General features: G+C 33.0%; 1 protein-coding gene across 1 annotated transcript; it reads left to right on the forward strand.

Moving 5' to 3' along the window:
• Nucleotides 1–729: 729 nt before the first annotated feature.
• On the forward strand, nt 730–22,206 carry LOC130635486 (DENN domain-containing protein 4C-like). Its single transcript, XM_057444822.1, has 36 exons — nt 730–875; nt 3,431–3,758; nt 3,949–4,138; nt 4,218–4,344; nt 4,671–4,840; nt 5,515–5,604; nt 5,714–5,862; nt 6,099–6,165; nt 6,371–6,426; nt 6,701–6,845; nt 7,038–7,131; nt 7,754–7,835; nt 8,251–8,302; nt 8,377–8,434; nt 9,186–9,256; nt 9,328–9,395; nt 10,177–10,250; nt 10,459–10,604; nt 11,189–11,235; nt 11,419–11,481; nt 11,743–11,887; nt 12,291–12,331; nt 12,913–13,012; nt 13,248–13,292; nt 13,709–13,837; nt 14,493–14,793; nt 14,926–15,397; nt 15,706–15,757; nt 16,229–16,628; nt 17,247–17,398; nt 17,723–17,800; nt 19,033–19,129; nt 19,546–19,591; nt 20,274–20,384; nt 20,790–20,854; nt 21,008–22,206. Exons 2-36 carry the CDS (start codon nt 3,481–3,483, stop codon nt 21,166–21,168), a joined length of 4,422 nt encoding a protein of 1,473 aa, XP_057300805.1. The 5' UTR covers nt 730–875; nt 3,431–3,480; the 3' UTR covers nt 21,169–22,206.
• The last annotated feature ends 1,858 nt before the right edge of the window (nt 22,207–24,064 follow it).

Genomic DNA, 24,064 nt, shown 5'->3' on the forward strand with positions numbered 1-24,064 from the left:
AAAAAAAACACTACAGGCCCTTGTATCAATGTTGTTTTTCTCTTTTAAACCCACCTTTTTTCTAAGGATGAAAGCTAATCCTGCCGTGGGACTATATACGGTATGTCGATAGAATTGAATTGATTCGTCAACTAGGACTGTCTCTCATCAACGCCGCGCTTATTGTTAGGTCCGACGTCTCACCATTCAATATGCAAAAAGAGACAACAGACTATGGATGCAGACCAGGTTTTGGAAATTTAGATGCAACGAAAAAAATTATTCGGGAAAATGCGCAGAAGAATGTCAAAATACTGAAGAGAATGTTTATACGACATATTTTTATTTAAAGTTAAAATAATTCACCTTAAACAAAAGACCAGAATTGTGTTTAGGGTCTTTTCGAGTTCATTCAAAGGGAAGTGTTTCACCCCGAAAGAAATGTGTCGAAAGAAGGAAAAGTGAGCCATATATGCCATAGGGGCCATCGTACATCTTTGCGCTATAATTGAGAGCTGACTGCTTATTTATCCGGTAGAGGGCCGACTGGGGGAAAAAATTTTCCTGGTCTGCCTGCTTGTTGGAGACACCCTCGTTCTCGGGTAATTTTTTTGCCTTTTTGATATAAGTGCGAAAGACACTGAAACCGAGAGTGTGTTGGAGCGAAAAACGCTGGGGTCGGGGGTTCAGGGATTCCCCTAGAAAAAAATAACCTTACACAAGGTTTGCACCTTACGGTTAACTCATGTTAACGGTATCACGAAATTTGATCGATTTTGTACGGCAGTAAAAACAGTACTTTTCAAGACTTTGGAAACAAAAATGTTTTCATTCCTGTTTAATGTTGACCCCAGAATTTTGTTTGTCACGAAAACCTTTTTAAATGCTTGTAATATGTATGTATATAGTTTTTTGTTTGATTATGTGTGGTTAATCTTTCAGCTACAAAATAGCTTTAATATAACTATAAGCTAGCTAGGCGCTACTGTGTAGCTAGCTATCTTTTTGCCTTAGTCTGACAGAGAGAAAATATAATATATAGTACGAATGATGGTTTAGTTTTTTAGAAAAAAGGTTAACTCACACAAGCATGCTATGTTTGATAATGCATGACTTTCTGGTTTGATGTCACATAACTTCATGTTTTGATATTATCGATTCCAGCATGACATTATTTGTTTACTTTTCAGTGGTAAGCTTCTCTTGGCTCTGGCATTTGCGTGGCTGGAAAAAAGATGCTAGGATTTGATAAAAGGAGGTCTTTTACTGTGGATTTTTTCTAACAGGAACATCGTTGAGGTTATAAACTATTATTGAGTGTAGCTAGGTTATGCCTTCTGATTTATTTGAATTCATTAAAAGTCCTAAGAATGCCTTTGTGTGAGAAAAAAAGATAATTAACTTGCTTCACCTGGCGCCCCATCTTTTTACCTGCCACGCAAATGCCAAAGCCGAAAGAGCTTACCACTGAAAATGTGAACAATGGAATTCCTCTAGAGATGAGTTTAAATGTTTCCGTTTTTCCTGGATGCTTATGCATTGGCAAAAAAAATCAGAAAAATTATCAGGAATAAAAATGCAGTCTTTATGTGTAGAAAGTCTAATTATGGTAAAAACTTTAATACTGTGGCACTAGCATCTTTTCACTGATATACATATGTTCTAAATCTAAACTACATGCATAATATATACAAGGTTTTGGAACTAGCTATGCTTCAGACCACCCAAGCAAGGGCCGCTAGGGTTAGGGTTAGTTTTGAAAAACAATTAGTTTTGTCACCCTTTAGAAAGAAACACCATTTCCAAATTAGCTCAGCCATATTTAATTTCCTGCAAGTGGAGCAAGTTAGACTTGGAACTTTTGTTCTCGATAGTGAAACCTACATAAAAGTGCTAAAATGAAGAGGCTATTTCAAGAAATTTACGGTTTACCTTGAGATGTTTTATACTCTTTTATATCAACATTGTATTTTAAGCCTGTCAGGTCTGGTTTACATGAACTTTTAACAAAAAGTGAATATGTCATTGGGAATTTTTTATGAAAATCTTTCAGGTATGTAAGTCCAACTTGTAAAAGTGCCTCGGGATCCCTTTAATCTAATGAAGCCATTACAGTGCATCTAAAACTTTGATGCTAAATAACTTGGGTAATTTTCCCAAACCTGGGTCCCCAAACCTGTTTGGAATGTTGATGACGTCAATAAAAAACCTTTAAACCCTAATATCTCTGCGACCGTTTGTCACAAGTACATAATCCTATACATTTTCTTGATCAGCGTTTGAAGGTCTACGATAAAGGAAACAGATATAAAAATTTCTAAAAAATTTTTTTACGCTTTTTGACAGGCCATTGCTGACATCAGCAAAATTTTTGAACCCCTATATCTCATTAACTGCTCATCAAAAGCACATGATCATATATATTTTCTTGATAAGCAGTTTAAGCTGTACACAGTAGAGGCAACATGAAAAAAGGTTCTTATTTTTTTGTGAATGGGTTGCTGAAGTCATCAAAATTCAAATGACGCTTCTTTTTCATTTTTAACCTGCCTCAGTGGATTTTTCGACAGGCTTTATCGTCTATAGTATATATATAATACAATAATAACTGAATACTGCAAAATATTGCCAAATGTGTAAAGCACTGACTTGCATGGGTTGATCACAAAATTATAATTCGAAGCCTTTGCATTAGTCACTATTTCACTTCGCTTCCATAGTTTGTTACCGTTTTTTAAACATTTTGAATCAAGGAAAACTTATTACCACAGTTTTTGATGATAACAATCAATTTTTTAATGGTAGTGAATTCGAAAAATGGTCTGTTGAGACAGACAAAGATTTACAGGGTATCAGTAGATTTACTTGATCAGCATTTTAATACAGTGCTTCTATTATGACTAAAAATGTACACATTAGCATATTCATTTAAGTAGGAGTTGAGGCCATGAAAGATAAAAAGTTTATCTCACCAGGAAAAGCGTACATGCTGAATTCATGCTGAAAACATGCTGAATTCCTTTTCATTTTTTTGTAGAAAAATTTGAATTGTTGCCATTATGCAAAGGTTCTTTACAAAATGGCCATTTTTTTTCTTTTTTCCTATAGTCACTGGCTTAGACAGATTTGGAATTGTTCTGATGGCAATAGCATTTAGAAGCAAGCAATACATAAACAAACTGTGCATTGTTGGTTGCATTGTAGCAACTGTAGAAACAATTTTAAATCTTCTTTATTGAAGAATAAGTTTTACCAATTTCCACACAACATTCTTTGTTGTTTCTATTTTCTTTGTGTATTGTTTTTGGGAAATTATGTAAACGTTTATGTCATGCTATCATCTGTATATATAGTATTTTGTTTGTTTTAAGAGTGTATTAAAACATCTTTGTTTTAGCATTTGTTTAAATAAATTTTATTTTTTAATAAAGAAGTTTTTTTTACTTTCCAGGAATGCTCTCTACACCATGGTTGTGTCAAGGAGATAAATAATTAAACAAAATGGTTGATGACTCTTCTCCCCAGGTGGCAAATTATTTTGTCTCCGCTGGTTTAAATGATTTAAAGAAACCAGAATGTGATGCAGAGACCTTGGAACCAATCACCGACCTTGCCGTTATTTTTAAAAGTCTTGGTGAAGAACCACCACCTGGGTATACTTGCATTGAAAATACACCAAATGGTTTGACTGCTGATTTGAATCATGGTTCCATCCGTACACCACCATGCTTTATCTGCTACAGACGGGGAAGAGATAAACCACCCCTTACTGACATTGGGTAATTATATTTATTATTCTTATTATGGGACCCTGTGTCATGACTAACTTATGTTATTTTGGTTCTGTTATTAACACTCAAATATATAAAGAGAATATAGATGGTTTGCAGCTTTTTATAACTATCAGTTTTTTGGTAAGAGCAGCTCCATTTTTTTAATTCATTAATGCATTACCATTTTCTACTGTAGAGTTTTGTATGAGGGTAAGCAACGTCTTATGCATGGATGTGATATTGTCCACAAGACTCCAACTAAACAAGTAGCTAATGTTAATAATGGCAGCAACATGAGAATTTTTATAACGTATCGAAGAGCGTCTCCACAGTTTGCTCATTCATCGTTAGCTGTCATTGAAATATGTGTCATTATTGCAAACAAGGTAAGTTTCGTTTTATTTAGAGCCTTTCAATCTCACTATGTGTTCAAATTTGTCTGATAGCAGTGCTTTTGTAATTTAGGGTGAAAAACCACCACATGCTTTCTGTTTGATTGAGAAAAACTTAAACCAAGGATTAGTTGGGTCTGAAGTATATCTTTGTTACCGCAAATCTTTAGCACGGACAAACTCTCTGTCTTATCCTGCAGGTAATATTCAGACATTTTTTGTTATTGTGGCTAATCTTCATAACTACAATAATTCTTTAATTAATTTGATTAGAAAGGCAAATATTCAAAGAAATAAACTTTGAATGGCATGCCATGTGCTGTCCCTAAAAACCAATAATTGTATATATATATATATATACATCTTAAACCCTGATCAAAAAATGTATATAATGTATAAATAATATATAATAAATATACAAGTAATAGCCTGTAACTTTTAACCAACCACTTGTCTCTGATCATTTATATTTAATCATAATTTGTACTAACATTGTTGTTTAAGTACATGATGCGTGTTTATTTAGAAATGATCAGCAGATATCCGTCTGTTGATTGTGATGCTTTTCCACTTCCTGATGAAGTTGCTTTGTTCTGCATGCCTCTTGGTGCTGTCGTGGAGTGTTGGCCTGAAAAATCTCAGCCACCATTGCCTATTTTTTCAACATTTGCATTAACAGATGCGAAAGGGGAAAAGGTTGGTGTTTTTGGTTAAGTTTTTTTACAAAGACATGGTGAAAAAAAATTAGGTTGTGTTTTTTCGAGGGTAGCATAGTTAATGATATTTCTGATTTACTAGTCATTAACCCGTGGAAAAATCCACAGGGTCACCCGTCCTTTATATATTGCACTTCGTGTATTCGTAACAAAAAGACAAGCAGATGCACAAACAGACAGACGACAGCTATTATTATAGAGACTAGTGGCTAGCTTGTAAAGAATCCTTGTTCAAGTTAAAGAAATCAATCTGTAACAAACTAAATACAGCTATTTTATGCAGGTGTTATTAAAATGGAAAACTTTTGAGATTTTAAATGAACAATTTAAAACTAAATAGAGTTAGAATTAAAAGTAAGTGCAGTGTGGACGAAATAATTACCTAAGGTTGACCTTAGGTAATTATTTTTGTTTGCTAATACTAAAAAAAATTTTGGTCAATTGGTCAGCAAATATTTATATTGGCTAATCACTTTTAACCAGGCGAAGGAAAATTTACTACATGCTCAAATCAATATTTTCCTATGTCTGCAATTTTGCTTTGCTTGCTCCTACAGCTATAGTTTATAAGTGCAAAGTTGATTTTAGTAAACACAGTGCTTCAATTATGACATATACAAATTGCTTGTTTTTATGCACACATTGTTTTATCAGATTTATGGTGCTGGTGTCACATTTTTTGAAGAGCTGCAGAAGGAGAAGTTTACTGATGATGTGTACAAACTAATTCAACAACAGAAAAAGGTAAAACGATCTGTTTTATAGTTGCTTTTGTAATTTCTATAGATTGTTTACAGGCTAATTTTATGAAAAGTGGTACATTTAGAAATTTCCACCACTCTGTTTTATTTAGAATCACAGGGGCGAAAAGAAATTAGTTGCACAAACTAATAAAAGTATTTGTTTGTTATCACGTTATCCTTTTTTTGATGCTTTTCGACGCTTCTTGATGTCATTGTACAGACTAACAGTGTCTGGAAAACAAAGTATTCCAATCGAAAGGTATTTTCCAATGTACTTGTTTAAAAGCGTGTGTATAATGCGAAGGAAAGGTCAAGATTATGTAAAAGGAATTAACAACAGTAAATATCAGCATTTACATATTTATTTTCAACACTGCTTCTATTTTTAAGAAAACATTGCCTAAAATGAAGAATCAGTTTGTGCATAACTTTATAATAAACTAAGTTTATTTTTTTGTATAGAGATTATTTATCTTTTTAATGTTGTTTTTTTAGATATATCTCCCACTTTATGCGTAATGTTCCCTTCCCAACACCTCAGAAACCAATCGTGTATGTACAGGTACGCTGGATAGAATTTGACATTTTTCTGAAAGCATGTCAAATTTAAAAATAGTTTTCATAAATAATTACTGCAGGTATATGCCAGAATCAACATCTTATTTCATTATTTTTTATGCATTTTTTTGATATACAATGGCAGCAGTTCTGAAAATAAATATTTATATTCATCAAAATTGTATTCACACTACATACAATTTTTATAGATCACTCATGAAGGGTTTGAATTACAAGAACCATCCCGAGGACCATTACCAGTCAGGTAAGAACGTAGTCAGATCTTGTTTGCAACATGTTTTTTGTAGCCATAGTTTTATAAAACTGATTTTTTAATAAGTGCTTTGCAAATTTTGAGGGGCATACTGGCTAAGAGTTTCTCCAGGAAATACCAAGCTAAAATATATATGTTTGTTTTTCCAAAAGAGGTGTCAGATATTGTTTCTCTGCAATGTGTCCTGTTAAAAAAAAGAAAGAATTGTAAATTACAAATTACAAATTGCAATCAAAATATTTAATATTTTTTGCTTTGAATTTAGTGGGGCATCTTTTACTGCATTGTTACGATGTCTTGGAACTGACAACACGTTGGTTTTGTTGTACTGCATTCTAACAGAGCAGAAAATTCTAGTGCATTCTTTGAGACCTGCCTTGCTGACAAGTGTTGGTGAAGCCTTAATATCGGTATGAACAATAGACAATTACTATTTATTCACAAACTTAAAACATATAATGTGGAGAGAAGCATATTGTGAAAGATGTGTTCAATATAAAACTGCATCACATAAGAATGGAAAAACATTGATAAAAGAATGAATAATATTTTGTATTTTCCTGATTGATCTTGTTCTTAATAATTTAATGTTTTGTTTTTAGTTGATTTTCCCATTTCAATGGAAGTGTCCATATATTCCATTATGTCCACTGAAACTGGCAGACGTACTGTTTGCTCCTTTTCCATTTATATATGGTATGTTTTCTAAACTTTTGTACCTGGATGAGAAAATGTCATGTGATTAAAATTAATTGTTTATTTTACAATTACGCTAAATCAACACAAATTTCTTCTTAGACAAAGTTTTTGTTCTCCTAAATACAATGGCTAGTGAATTCCAAATGTTAAATGAAAAATGTATGAGAAGAAAATTTACTACATAGAAAGAGGACACTGTAGTATCTGTAATAAAAGTAACTACAACTTTCTGGGCTGGCATGTTAATTACTTTCCTGGTACTAAAAATGACATATGGGGCCTTAGCAGACGGGTCCCAAGCAAGTGTTTGCACAACATAACCTTTTTTTTACAGGAATAAAAAATGATTGAATTTTGATTTAGCCATATTTTCATTACTAAAAAATGACTCGTTAAAAAATACTTTATATTACTTGTCTATTTGCAACATGGGTGGCTAATTCGTTTATATATGTCATAATATGAACAGCCCTAACTTAGGGAGTAGCTTCTAAAATGAAAAACTGATAACTAAAATATATTTTTGTGATACTTGTAGGGTTGTATTCCCAGTAAATATCATGGGGAGCCTTTACTAATATTTACATAGGACAAAATTAATTGTTTACATTTTTACTAGGTATTGATTCTCGTTATTTTGATCAATCAAGTCCACCAAAAGATGTTACTTGTGTTGATCTTGATACTAACATGATAACTCAGTAAGACTTTCTTAGTCATGTATTATGGACTGTTTGCTTTATGTTTGTTGCTAAAGTAGGAAGACAGGGTTTAAAATAACTAACACAGAAAAACGATCAACCCCAAACAAAGCGAGGAAAGAATTTTTACGGCGATATGTGAGATACATACTCAATGTTATTTATGCCTTTGTGGGGAAAAGCGTAAAAAGTTAATAAAATTGTGGACATTTTAGAAAGAAGGATTTGTGATGACATTGACAATATTTTCTATGATTTCTTATAGTTTTGCTATTTTTTTAATGCATTTTTTTACAAAATTAAAGACTTTATACAGCAAAACAGCATAACATGGGTTACAACCTGTTATTTTGTTGCAATTTCTACTGTCATAAATCTGTAATTTGCCCACACTGTGAACAGATTTTTATTACAGGGCTGTTGATCCAAAAGAATCAAAGTCAGCTACATGGAAGTCCTTGCCAAAGGTAAATTTCATTATTGTTTTTTATTCTCATCCATGAAAGTACATAGTTAAGTTGGAAATAAAACTTCTATTTAGAAACCTGGAAAAGTCATCAAAGATCGACTTGATGAGCTGTTTCTACAACTTTATCAAGGTAACTCATAGTTAAAGTTGTGTAAATTTCAATTGGAAATTAATTACATGCTAACAATTGAAACTGAAATTAGTAAAAAGGCAATTTAAAATTCTTTAAAATTCCGTAAAAGTTTGTAAATTGTATGTGTTATTATACTTTAGCTGTATAGTCGTTTCCTGCTGCAAATTATTTTCTAAGCTTAACAAAGTGTAAGGTCCAACTAAAAAAAAATCTTTTAACATTTTTTTTTTCATTTGTTTCTTTTTAATGTATGATTTTGTTGATTAAAGGTGAGTTTCCACTTACATAAAAATGATCTCAAATCATTTGATATCAATTGATGTAAAAGCAGGATTGCTTCTTACTTTATGTTGATTGATTTGATCAATTTCGTTTAAGTGGAAACCCACTTTAAAGTGTAAATAAGTGAAAAAAGCATGTAAAACTATTTTTGTTCCCTTTCATTGTCCTTATGGTATTATCTTTTAATTTACAAGTTCTTTTGCTTATTTATATTGTTTTACAAACATTTCCCCAATGATATTACACGTAGATTTATGACAAAAGATTTGTGTAGCAGCGCAAGAAATCCTGTGTTAAGTAATATAATATCCGTTGAACCGTTTTTCATATTTGCATTTTCAATTTCAACTTAAATGATACTGGTCCATTTTACTGTCGCACTGTAGTGTATGTATTAATAACAATTAGTATGAAACACTTGCTGAATTCAGAATTGCTTAACATGTTAAAACTTCATTTTTCTCAGTGGCAAATGAAGACAGTAACACAGCTGTGGAAATGGCACCACTGGATGATCTATCCTCAGCTAAGAAAAAAGTTAGTTGTGGAATCCACATTATTAGCAACATCGAATGCAAGCTTTGTTTTAATTGAAACTTTCTATTCAGAACTACATAGAAGTTAATATCAGAGAAGCATTCCTGCGGTTCCATGCTCAAATTCTGAAGGGTTACAAGTAGGTTCAGTTTTTTATCATTGTTTGAGTTTCCTCAATTCAACATAATTTTTTTTGCCTGTTTTGCAATTTTTGTTAGCAAGTTCGATTTAAAATAAAAAAAGGATAAAGGGATTTAATGTTTAATTCTGCGTGTACAACATTCAACTTGTTGAAGTAGCTTATTTGATACATTGAAGTGTTTACTGTTTTTTAAAACTTTTTAAGCACTATCAACAATCTTTTGGTGAAAATAGTGTGTTTATTAAAAATTGAAGAAAATGGAACATTCATGTCTGCAAGACTGTGGTTGTGTTAAAAATCGAAATGTAAAAGATAAATAAATTTTTTGTACTTTAAGGCATTTTGGGAAACGGTTGTAAAGTAAATAATGATACTGAAGGTGGGTGGTATATCAGTCATCCCTGTTTCATTTTTTTGTCATGAGAGCGTGCATTAACGCATTTACAAAGAAATAGAAAATCTTTTTACACATACACGTTTAAAATCTGCATGGTCAGTACGTTGTTGCTAACATTTAAAAGAAAATGAAAAATCTATGCAGGCTATGCAAGATTTCAGTGTTTAGGAAACAATAGAAACCTATGATTTTTATTACTGGTCACTGGTACTGAAAATTAGATTGTTTTATAAAGGGTGATGTCTGGCATGTTTTCATTTTATTTTTGTTCACAATGCCAATGTCTGTTAATTGTTGTGTGTCAAGATTTTATTCAACATTATCAGATGCTGATATATCCTCTACCTTGAAAAATATTTCTTTATGTTTTTGATATTTTAGACAATTTCTGCTACCTATCACATCACGGCCAGATATTGGATCTCGCGATCTTACAACTTTATTTGACTTACAGGGTAATTTTTTTTGTCTTTTTTAACATATTGCAATTTTTAAAAATAAATGCATATGGAGTAATAGATAGGTGGGAATCAAACTTCACACATTTCAAGGAAAAACTTGTTATTTTTTTTGTTTTTTACCATGAAGCTCATAATATATTCATCATTATGTTTTGTTGTAGAACTTGATAATATGGCAATTAAGTTGTTGTTTTTCGATTAGGTTTTGTTAGGAGTCGTCCAAGAGGAACCGAGAGATTCTTTCAGCTGCTCACCAGAACTCAACTTTTTAGCCACTTTATCGAAACTCGTTCGTTATCATCCAGCAATGACGCAGTATTGGCATTTTTTGATGAATGTATTGAAAAAGTAATATTTCTTAATTTTTTTTGTTATTATTTTCTGGTTATTTTAAAACAATAGTATTAAGACCATTTTTTGCTACAAAAATGTCTTGACATGCTCTGGTATTTCTGATACTCCAGTATTACAGTGCAGGTTTTGTAATTTCTCCTAAGGTATATTAAAAAAATTTGCGAACAGGATATTTAACGATTTCGAGAAATTCCACAATTTTTCTAATCCAATATCCAATTCAGTTGTTTGCGAAAAAAATTCTAAAATAGTTACATTCAAGGTAAAGATAAACTTCTAAGGACTTTAGGGGATGGGTAGGTCGAATTTTCTTGAGAGTAAACACCAGATTTGCAAAAATTTGTTCTTTAAAAACGAAAAGAAAAAAGAATTTGTGAAAATTCCCACCTTGGAAAAATAGTTCTGTTAACATGAGAAATAAGACAAGCACTATCAATCTGGATATTTTATACTGTTTCTTGTTATTAGCGTGTCCTTAGTGTCGCCATTTTGGCTTATTATTAGGTCAGATTGAAAAAATAAACTACCCACACTAAATTGGAGTAACTAGATATACAATCTTTCACTTTTATTTCTAGTGTGAGACTAATGCAAGATTACTACATTCAAATGCAGGGAGTGGAAGGTAAGAAGTTCCACAGTTTTTCAGTCTCATAAGTGTAGGAGTATTTAACACTGTATGTAAACATGCTCCCGGTTTAGTTGCAGTAAAAATAGGTCTATTTCCCACCAAAATAATAGGGTAATAAGATACCTTCTTGAAAGTATGTCCAACATTATTCTAAATTATCAATTTTTTTCTTTTTAGTTTTACAACAGTCGTTGTAACAGCACCAGACCTATCCGGATTACCACCTGGTGAAATGTACAAGTAGGTATTTTGTTGTAAAGATGATGTAAACAAAAAGAAACCTTAACCATCATTTTGCCATGTTGCCATTGTATTGTTATGCATGCTATTTTTCTGTAACATAATTGTCTCCTTGTTTGTTTGCTTTTTCATCATGTTTTTTTCATTATTCTGTTTCATTTATTAAGTAAAGGATCACTACAGCACATGTCGAATAACTTTGGAGTTCGTTCGTTCGTTCGTTCGTTCGTTCTGCCATTTATCTAATTATTTATTACTTAGATATAACGGTTTCCCGAAGTTACGCGAGGATTTGTTTGCTGCTGTGAACCCGACTCTACTCAATTTGAAATCAACAAATACAACGACTCCACCTCGATCACCTATGGTTGGAAGAACTATACATGAAAGACAACAGGGATCAATTGTTAGTTACATTCTTTCTTAAGATAAAAATGTTAGTTTTGATGAAAATAAACTTGTAAAAATCCAAGAATATTGGAATTCTGCTTAAATAAAATTTACCACATAATAAGACAACTGTTATACAAGTTGGTTGGTTATTTTTAAAAACCTGTTTCTTTTAGAAAAAAATTTGCTGGTGTTAAAAAACCTCACCAACTAGATAGCTAGCTTTTAGAAATCATGATTTTTTGTTTCTAGCCATGATCAAAGTTACTTTAAACTGGACTTTGTCTATTTACAAAGTAGCCTTGCTTTAAAATTATCTCTGTTATACAATTGACTATTTCTTTTTTTAATTAATTTCAAGTTAAAGGTAACTTGTGTAATTAATAGCTGGTGTAATTCTTTTTATTTTTTCATTTTAGAGTGCGAAAAAACAAGCCAACAGTCCAACTCTATGGGCAAGGTATGTTTTATGTTTATTTCTTTCTAATAATACTTTATACCTTATATCTTCAGGTATTCCTCCGAATTGACATATTTAATAACTTGATTGATATATCAAATTCTTGCTTGAAAATATTTTACCTTTATCCACGGGGCGTTCGCCAGCTTTTATTTTGCCCAATAGATGGATAATTCCCAATTGAATTAAAACTAGTTGAATTTCCCAACCATCTATTTTTTTAATGACTTATTTTCCCCTGATGTTCTCGTTTTTCAAAACCTACCTGACAAAGTCAGTCAAAAACTTTTTTATTGCATACGTGTTTTCAGTTTTTATTTATCAAAGCATGAAACAATGAAATGATTGGCATTTAATGATTTGATTGATATTCGATCGATGTTGCAAGAAATTTGTTTCGGAAGAACTGTTTCAGGCATCTGAAACAGTTCTTTCCTTAGAAGACTCTTAGAGAACTTCCTAGTTGGAGACTAACTGTCCTAAATATAAATTTCTAGTTAACACCCTGTGTAAAGGTATCTTAGCCCTACTAGCTAGTTAGTAATTACTACCAGTTGTAAATTACGGCGTGTCTCTCATAGATGTTTGTTGGGTCATTGCTATACTATATGGTTCATCCATCTACCAGCTTATGTAAAGTTTCATTACAATAAAGAAAATATTTTGTGGAAAGCCTTTGAGGTATAAAATGTTAAATGTTTTAGACGACAAATTTTGAATTAGATAAGGCACAATGTTCAAATACTTTAGAGAATTGTTTCTATTTTCAATTGATCGTTCTTGTTTTAGGGATTTTCACTCCCAGAATTTAACGATTAATAATAAAATTTGCCACTACACGCTTTGTTCAGTTTCTTTCTACAAAAATACGTGCATTTCTGTTGTGATTTTTTAATGTAACCTTTATTACATTCAGGTCCTGCAGAAGATCAGTGAGACTAAGGCAAAATTACCAGACGAAGTAAGTTCTTATCGGATATGCAGTTAGATTTTTCACATTTTTTAACCTTTTGACATTTGTCATGCTTTCTCATTTATCTGCCTGTCTTAAGTGACTGTGTAAACACTCTAAGTTTGTTAATAAAGATAGTTCAAATGCTTAGGAAAAGATAGATCAAAGATAGGTCAAAATGGGGTGCTTATGATACAAAACCTAAAACGTCCTAAAAAACCTGTGTCTGTGAAGAAATACTACTGTTTTACCATAATGGTCGACCTTTAGTGAAACAAATATTGACAATGATCGCATTTTAAAGCAAAATACTTCGAAATGCCGAGACTGATATTGAATGCTTAACGTAAACAAAATTTTTATTTCACCTCGTCTAAATATAAATTGTTTAGTTTGTTTCTGAGTTGTTGTTATTTTTTTCTCAGGTTTGTTATCGTGTTCTGATGCAGCTCTCTGGACAGTTCGACCATCCAGCGTTAGCAGTGAAAGTGTTGTTTGAAATGAAAAGAGTCGGCATACAACCAAATGCTGTCACATGGGGCTTCTATCATAGGGTAAGTGTCACGTAGGGCTTCTATGATAAGGTAAGTGTGGCATGGGGCTTCTATGATAGGGTAAGTGTAACAGGGGGTTACTATCATAGGGTAAGTGTTACATGGGGCTACTATCATAGGATTATTGTCACATAGGACAAGTGTCATAGGGGAAGAGTAGTCACTAAAGTGCATTTTATTATTTCTTTTAGCTCCAATAGGAACTTTGTCCCTGTTTGCCATTTTTTTTTTAATCTAGGAAATTCATCCAAGATAATCCCTTTTTCTTTACTTTCGTCACCTCTGTATAACTGTACTTAGAATGAAATTCCGTCCTACGATAACTTTTTGGTATCCTTTTGACGAGTCTATTTCTACTAGGCTGTATATCCCGAGCAAAATAGTGAGCAAAATAATTTCTAAGATTATTGACCATCAGATTTTTTTGCTGCACCGTATGTTTTTCCAGTTAATTAGAATCTTTGATTTTCTCACTTCGTGGATAATATCGCCCTTGATGAGGTTAGTGTAAGCAGCCTAATCTTAGATTGTTTCTGTATGTTATTTAAAATCGTGTCTATGTTTATTGAATTAGAGATTGCACTGTGGAAACAACTCGCTGGTTTTGTCACAACGTCTTAAAAATATAGGTACACTACTTTGATTTCATTTTCAGGCCGTGCTTGATGGAAAATGGCTACCTGAAAAAATCCGAAGATCTCCTAAGCAACTGTGGAACAGACTTCGTATTGCTCTTATGGCGATGCATGCTTTTCAAAAAACTATTATGCTGAAAAGAAACAACAGTGGAAAAAATCTCTTGATTAACTTATCTGACTCAGACGAGAACTTAAGGAAAGATGCAAATTTGCTGATACCATTGGAAACATCTAGTGTTGGCACGGGATCGGATGGAGGCTATAGTTCAGGACTACTGTCAACGGAGGACTTAAGTCGTCAACAACCTGTTGCTGGAGGTAATAGATTAAAGGAAGTGTAATTAAGCCCTTGATGATAGCTGAAGTATTTTTGTTAAGTTGTTTAAATAATTTTCTGACAACTATTTCCTAGCTTGTTTTGTATTTAACCTGTTCCGTTTTGTGTCTTAGGATTGATAGATCTTGGGACAGCATTATCAGATCTATCGATCAATTCACACAGCAATCAAGATCTGTCGGCAGTCAAAAGTCACCGACGTAATTTTAGCATGTCTAGTCAAACATCAGAAAGTGACAACGAATTCACCAACGCCCCAGCGTCAATCACCCGTACAACACGTCGTCTTAGTGAGACATCAATTGGTTCTAATTTAAGCAATAACGCCGGCAACAATAACAGTCATATTATCGTCTGCCACGATGGCTCATGGCAAGATCTGGGTAGTTCCTCACATCAAGGTTCAGCGTCAGATTTATACGACGAAATAGGTCCACCTTCTGTTAAAGGTGTTAGTACAAAGTCCGACATAGCTCTTGAAGCTGTTATATGTAGTTGTCAAATCTGCACGACATGCGACAAAGTTATATATGATGAAGAAGTCATGGGAGCATGGAGTGCTGATGATTCGAACTTGAACATTTTGTAAGTTAAGTACCTTCTTCCTTCTATTTACAGCCTGTTCATAACTCCATGTTTTTCTTTTGTGGCATTATTGCTTACATTTTCCTTGTCAAACTCAGAAAATAATGACAAACGCCCACCATTTCGATCCGTCGGTAGGTTGATCAATCTACATTTTGAAGACACCTGTGCTTGCTTATCCACAGCATGAAGGGTTGTTAGTTTAAAAAACTTAATGTGAATGCCATTTCCAATGTACATATCTAACTGCCACGTTTTAAAATTATAGGGCGCATAGTTGATTTTAACTAACATATAATTATCCTTAGATGTCCGTTCTGTCAAGCCAAACGAGTTCCCAATCTACAGATTAAAGTAAAGGTAACTTATTTCATTTGTAATCAATGTCAGTTTTATTATATTCGAAAATTTATGCTGTTTACCTCAAGAGAAGAACTGTTTCCATTGTAAAAATTTCCCTAATGTTTTTAAGGCGAAAAAATATTTAGAATTCTTGCAGACAATGAGTAGGATGCTGTTTTATAATGTAATTTATTTTACACGAGATTTTTATACCATTTTTTTAATATACGCTCCTTTGTTATCATAAAATATCCAAAATATTTTAGAAAAAGCATTCCCAGCGCAAACGCTAGTTCTGTATTTTTTGTGAGAGCTTCCAATAGCAACATTAAGTTCCACATTTTTAATCATTTAGATTTTTTACCTCGATCTACGGATAAAACAAATGCTTTACAGCACAAAAGAATGCTTGGCAAATCGTTTTTTTAAAAGAATATAATTCCGACAGGTCTGACAGAGCTTTAAGTATGTTAAACCCACTTTTTTCAGGACTACAGAGGACTCGCATCTAAAAAGTGCAGTTCTGGTAGCTTAAGTTCGGACGTATCTTCTTCAAATGTCAACGACACAAAATCATCTAGTAATCCACTTCTTACTCGCAACATAAATGTCAACAACGACACAGCTTCCATAAGCAGTACTACAAGCGGTAGCAACGCTAGTGAGAGCAGTACACACCAGTTGGAACAGTTCTTCTCTTCTGCACCCGCTCCTTCCAAAGCAGTATCGATCAAACCTACTAAAAAGTTGAGTTGTGATATGATCATCAGTAGTAGTGCACCAACCAGTGCGTCATCTAGTCCCGTACTAGGATCTGGTGGTCGACGCCAAGCTTTTTTTAAACACAGGAAATCGAGCAGTACAAGTAGTAATTTCAACATGTTTTTAGGTAAATATCTTATTATTATAATTGGTAAATGCTTGATTTAACGCCCTCTTGACAGCTATAGATTTAAACCGCTTCCGTAAAGAAGGTTTGCTTGCTGGTTATGGGATAAGTATTATTGGTTCAGTACAGATGGTAATTTAATTTTAGTATGGTGGATAAAAATACGTAACTCTAAAAACTCTTTATTCTCTTACCAGTTTTGAATAGTAACTACAAGGTTGACTTTGTCAAAATTATGTTCATACCTTTTTCTGTATATCTTGTTTTTGTACATAATTTACAGTACTGTAAGAGCTCTCTTCGATCATAAAGCATGATGTATTTAACCCTTGCTCTGTTATGCGTCTATTCTTACGCAATATCGCGCAATTTGATGCGTGCACTTTGAGCAGATGTGCTAAAATATTGAAGTGGGCTTTTGTCTTAATTAGCACCCCATTAGGTTCAGCGCTCCTTTATAGAATGCTTTTTCCTGAGAATTGTACCAAGTTAATGGAGTATCCATTGTAACAGTTTTTTTGTTATTCTGAAAGTTTTTATTGAACTATTACACAAATTTAAATAGGCTTGTTTATTTTTAAACATTTTTAAGTATTTTTTACTTTTTTATTTCCATAGGTACTCCTGAAGAAAAAATGATCACTTCAGTACCTTATTTAAGTCCTCTAGTACTAAGAAAAGAATTGGAAAACATGTTAGAAAATAATGGAGACTCGAAACTTCAAACAACAGACATTGTCAATGAGAAACCCATACTGTATTGGAATTTAGTAGGTTTATTGTTACTATTGTTGTTTCGCTGTTTTGCGGCGGTATGTCATCAGTTAGAAGGCGAAGTCTAAATCCAGATTGTCTTATGTTATTCTCGACATTTGACGTTTATACTTGACGCATGTTGCACAATTCCAACATAATCTCCAATTTTTTCTTTCTCTAACTTCAACTTTGAAAGTTGATGCAAATCCTTTACGTTAAATTTATATGCATTTTCGGTAAATATCTCACACCCCTTATGCTAACCATTTGCTAAGTAGCTCTGTCTTCAACCCTCAACACCCTTTCTACACACACAATTTTACACGGCGTTATTTTAGGTGTGGTATTTTCATCGCCTTGGTCTTCACAGTCATCTACCTTCGTTTCTTCTTCATTCGTACAGCAGCGAAAACGAAGTAAGTTTGTAACTTCCGCAATATATTTGCGAAGTAAGTTTGTTACTTCAGCAATATATTTTATTGTACTGCAGCAAGAGTAAAGTAAGTTCTTGTAAGTCATTCGTACTGCAGCGAGAGCATAGTAATATAGCTCGGTAGCGATTTTTTTTCATTCCTACAGTAGGGAAAATAATTTTGTAACTCGGTAGCGATATTATTCTGTTGTACAACAGGGAAAGTAAATTTGTAACTCGGTAGCGATATTTTTCATTCGTACAACAGGAAAAGTAAATTTGTAACTCGGTAGCGATATTTTTCATTCGTACAACAGGGAAAGTAAATTTATAACTCGGTAGCGATATTTTTCAGTCGTGTAACAGGAAAAGTTAATTTGTAACTCGGTAGCGATATTTTTCATTTGTATAACAGGAAAACTCAGTTTGTAACTCGGTAGCGATATTTTTCATTCGTATAACAGGAAAAGTCAGTTTGTAACTCGGTAGCGATATTTTTCATTCGTATAACAAAAAAAAGTCAGTTTGTAACTCGGTAGCGATATTTTTCATTCGTGTAACAGAAAAAGTCAGTTTGTAACTCGGTAGCGATATTTTTCTGTCGTGTAACAGGGAAAGTAATTTTGTAACTCGATAGCGATATTTTTAATTCGTACAACAGTGAAAGTAAGTTTGTAACTCAATGGCTATCTTTTTTATTCGTACAACAGGGAAAGTAAATTTGTAACTCGGTAGCGATACTTTTCTGTCGTACAACAGAGAAAGTAAATTTGTAACTTGGTAGCGATATTTTTCTGTCGTACAACATCGCAAGTTATTTTGTAACTCGGTAGCGATATTTTTCATTCGTACAACAGGGAAAGTAAATTTATAACTCGGTAGCGATATTTTTCTGTCGTACAACATCGCAAGTTATTTTGTAACTCGGTAGCGATATTTTATAACTTTTTGCAATACATTACAACACATTACTTTTCTTGAATTAGTCAGGGGTACCAACTTCTGATGGTTGATTTTTAAAAGTTTTTTATGAAATGTGCACAGTGTTTTGTTTGCACTCCTGCCCATTTGTTTTTGAGATTTTTGTGGTAAGAAGCACAGCAGTTGACGTGAAGTATTGAAGAAGAGAGTCCTGTTTAATCGTTAATACATTTTCAAAAAGAGATGGAGAATTGTTACTTGTACATTTTAAATACATAGAACACAGTAATAGTAAATATTTTGTTTTATATTCAGGATGGCAATAATAGAGAAGTCGTTGTATCTACATCTTGGGATGTGAATCGTCAAACGGAGCATTTTGTTCCACTGTATATGTTATGGAATGTACCGGGTAAGTCAAAGTGTAAGAACGGGTTAGTTGTGAAGTAGTGTGTTTGCAGTTATAAAGAACTAGAAATGTATTATTGTATTCGATTTAAAGCAAACTAGAAGTTTGCCGTGAGCATATTGCAGCACGTGAAAGGTGGTCTTTTGCGGTTGGCAGTTTCGGCGCTCTTGGAACATGGGATCACACCCTGGTAACTACTAGGCAATATCCTACAACCATCAAATTTGCACTATTTCAATTTATGGATAAATCGCAAAAAAAGATTATTTTTTTCTTGATTACCTGATACCTTAATAGAGGTGCGGAAAAGCTCTCTGACCTTTTTTTATTATATTCTTTCTCATCATCAACTTTGAAATTTATCTAAGCCATTAAAATTAAGTAAGGGCACTAGTTTTTAATCTTTTTTATAATTTTAGATGAAAAACAATATTTGGTTGCAGAGAGAGGCTGGACATCCAGAAGGTAATGTTTTGATACAGCGTGTGGTATTTGCACTGAGCTTATCAGTTTCTTTTTTTTGTTGGATTAACTTTTACTTTCTAAGGGATATTGTTACTTCTAAGATAGTGCTTGTACACTATAGCCTGTCTATAGTGTACAAGGTATATAGCTAACACACGACTATAGAGAGCATGCTATGCAATAAACGTATGACTATAACAGGTAATGTTTTTAATTCCCTTTCAAATTACGGTCAAACTCTCTATAGAATTCGACATATATTGGACGCCGGTTTAAAAGTCGATAGAACACAGTGCCAAAGTTATGAAAACTAAGACACCATTTGTTTGTATCAGACTTTTGATAATTAATAGAATTTTTTTATGTACTTCACAACCTTTTTTGAACGTACTGTGGCAAGCGTCTATAGCACACCTTTTTTGTATGGTTGCTGTCCTTTATAGACAGGATGGACTGTAAAGTCATTTCGAACTGGTATTATATTGGTTTACACTAATTTTGGGTCGGCAATAACCGATAGGCTTGGTTGAAATAAGGTTTGGTAAAAAGATAAATTTTAGTTCTTTAAAATGAATTTTTTTTAAAGGTCAAGATCGTTAGAATTTAATTAGGCATTTATAATCTTTCATACTTTTATCTTAACTTTGTATTTTATAGGTTTAATTTGTTTCTTTCCTTGTAGCTTGCTAACTGCAATTTCTGCGCATGTGCAAAAAAATGACGTAGTAAACCCGATGAAGATGTTATTGGATGAAAGGTCTCGACAACAGAATCAAAACACTGAAGTTCATTGGTACGATAAGTTTATAATCCTTTCAAATGGTTTTCTCAAATATCCTTCAGAAGAATCTAAAACTATGTTTTTGTGTTTCTTGTTATTGCCTCCTTTATACGGCCACTTAAGGCTAACTACTGTTAAAAAGCCATTCCTTAGCCCTTTTATTTTAAACGCTTGAGGACATAAGTCAGTCCAAATTGTCTGTAATATCATAAGAATAGGGTGTTAAAAATGCTAAAGGGCGCTGAAAGGCGTTTTTTACCAAATGTTGCAAAGGAGAATGCAAACCAAGTTTGATAAAACCAACACAACAGGGGCTTTTTTACCCTACACAATCCCTGTTTGTTCCAGACATGAAGGAGTGGTGTTTTTGTGAAGTTTCTTTCCTTTTCAGCAATCGGATTTATTTTGTCGTTTTAGGAGTTTATACAGAGAACTGTTATTTTTATCACTTTTGTCTTGTGGTGCCGAAAATATCGATGTTGGTAAGTCGTCCTTTACTTTTGATCAAACTTTTTGAAATAGATAGCAGACATAGAAGACATGTAGACGAACCCGTCAGTTTTTGTGCCAGACAGAATTATATTTCCTTCGAAAAAGTCAAAGTAAGTCTGTTAATTTTCCCCGTTTTTTGTTAGATGCTTTTGATCGTGAATATAAAAAAGCTTACAAGGAAGTTGCGCGTGAGTATTCCGAGCGTTTGTATCCCGACGACAAATCACCGACAATAAAAGCAGTATTTTGTCGCCAAGCGTTCGCAGCACCGACGTTGCAACCGAGAAAGGCACAACTATATTAAATATTAGCAGTTATGGCAAGCCCCGTGTGTACAAAAGTCGAAGTTGTCTGACCTTATGGAAAAACAATGTCTATTCGTAAGCTGTACATTTGGAGTGTTATATCATATTTCTTTTTTATTTAAATAAAGTTACGGATTATTTTTATACTTTTTTTAACTATTCAGAAAGTTTAAATTTTAATTTGGATTATGATTACAAAAAGCTGTAGATTTCTCGTTTAAATCAAAAGTATTAGTTATCCAGGGTCACGCAATAAAAAGATCCTAGGACCATTTTTTAAAAGTTTATAGGAATTTGAACTGAGTGTCTATGATGCTCTCCATACACCTCTCTTTCTATTCTCATACTGTTTTTTTTATCGTATGCACGTTGTATTATAAGAAACCTTAGGCTCAGAAAGGCTAAGTTATAAGAAACTGATACAACAGAGGTGAGACGGAATAAAAAAGGTGTTTATTGACATGGATATTTAAATATATATTGTTGCAAGCATAGCAAGTGACTTATTTTACGATAATGTAAAGAAAGGGTTTTTTAAGGCCAAAAAAGAAAGTTAAGAAAAATTTAAGGCTGAAATTTTAAGAAACTCTATGCTCAATCACATGCTTAATTCTCTTATAAAAATGTGTATTGTAATTTGTCAAAATTATATTTTGCTCTATCACAACAGATGCAAAAAAAGAATTCATTAACGCCTATCTACGTTTTGACATCAACTAAAATTCGACGCCATTTCTGACATAAAGCACTTGCTATTTGTTTACGATCAATCTTTGACGAATAGATTTCTATTTTTTAAGTTCTATCGTATTCGCCGACATTGTCGTCAATGCAACTGCGACATTACCGTCATTGCAATTTCGACTCAAGAAAAGGCGATATGTTAGGTTTCATTTCTTTCATCTTATGTATGGTACTCTTTAAGAATATTTATCATTCCGTTTGTGCACGGAAATATAACTGCGCCGTGAAAAAATATTTTGCAATATTATCAAACGTCACTCTATGGAATATATGTAGTATTCTTTTGACTAAAATGTTCTTTTTTTATTCGTTCTTTCACATCGTGCTTGAGATTAACAAAAATAGGGGACAAAGAGTCCTGCAGCGAGATTATTGCACGGAACGCCTAAATAGGTTAACCTTGAATTTCCGATTATCTTGAACAATACATATTGTAATTTTAGGGTGATCACTACTCTTGTAAACTCCTTGAAATGGAAATGCTACTGAACTAGCTGGATAGTTGCAAAAAGAAGAAGAAAATAACTATTCCAAATCTAGCTTTGTTTAGGTCCATGATATTACTTGGATAGCTCGTAAGAAAAAAATGGACTGCGACGTTTTCTTTCAATTTCTAACTTCTCATTGACTAATTCAAAGTGGAATGTCTTACCTTACCTCTCTCAACATTTGACATACGAAAACAAAACTGCCAGTTTAATTTGTTTTTCTTTAAGTCAAGTCTAAAGTTTCTTCACTTTTAGCATATAGGAGCAGTATAACATTTTTGGTGCGCTTACAAATTTTGGAAAAAGTCGAGAATTGCATGACACGCCCATTTAGGTAACCTTGGCATTTAGATTATCTTGATAGGAGTAGTCGTCACCCTGTAATTACAATACGTATCGTATTGTAATTACAGGATGACGACTACTCCTGTTAACTTCTTGATAGCGATTTTTTTCTTTCGTACAGCGCTTAAAGTAAGTTAACTCGGTACCGATATTTTACCTTCGTACGGCAGCGAAAGTAAGTTCGTTTCTCGGTAGCGATGTTTTTTATGCATGCAGCAGAAAAAGTAAATTTGTAACTTGATAGCGATATTTTTTATTCGTCCTGCAGGAAAAGTAAATATGTAACTCATTATTAATACAGCAGGAATGTAAGTTTGTAAATCGGTGGCAATATTTTTCATTCGTACAGCGGCAAAAGTAAGTTTGTAACTCAATAGCACATTTTTTTTTCGTACAACAAATAAAATGAATTCATATCTCGGTAGCGATATTTTATTATTTCTACTGCAGCAGTATGAAGTAGGGTTGTAACTTATTAGCGATGTTTCTCTCTGTTGCTTTCATAAATTTTTGCAGTACACCACAACAACGCGTTGCAATAAACAATACTTTACAGCTACACCTGTGAATGCCTTGAAATAAAATGTGCTACTGAAAAAGCTGGATCGTTGCAAATGAAAGTAAAAATAACTATTTGAAATTTTGTTTTTTAGCCCTGTAATATTATTATAGCTTAAAACAACTCTTGGAAATGAAAATAGACTGCGAAGTTTTCTTTTCTTTTCCAATTTCTAATAACTAATTCAAAGTGGCATGCCTTCCTACCCTTTTCAACATTTTCGCTAGGAGAACAAAACAACCAAATTTAATTATACAATTTGTTTTACTTCAAGACAATTCTAAAGTTAATTTACTTTTAGCAAATGTGTAAGTGTGCGTTTATTTCAGGTACCATGAAAGTAGCTCTTTATCGCTGAGGTTTTGAAGTGCTCTCCATTGCAGCTAATGTTGTTGATTGTTTTCATAACGAATATTAGGGACAGTTCTGCGCCAGTTAACACGTTGTTGGCACCAGTCTCCCACGTCATTCACGCAATGCTGCATTTAGGAAAAATGAAGAAAAGAAAGAAGATGCGGTTTTCCAAAAGTGAAGAGAATCTTTTTTCAATACAAAATGACATAGCAGTTCTCCTTTGTGTATTCTATAGACACAAAACTAAGGTCTACAAATAAAAAATAAATCAGAATGCTCATTTTACAAAATGATTGCTCTGGCCTCTAAGTGCTTTTAAAAAGCCCAGAAGTTACCAACGCTAAAGGCAGGAAATATATCCATTTGAAAACGCTAGTTTTGAATAAGAAAAAATTATACATTTAA

This window comes from Hydractinia symbiolongicarpus, chromosome 1 (assembly GCF_029227915.1).
Source record: "Hydractinia symbiolongicarpus strain clone_291-10 chromosome 1, HSymV2.1, whole genome shotgun sequence".
In the NCBI taxonomy this organism is placed as follows: Eukaryota; Metazoa; Cnidaria; class Hydrozoa; order Anthoathecata; family Hydractiniidae; genus Hydractinia; species Hydractinia symbiolongicarpus.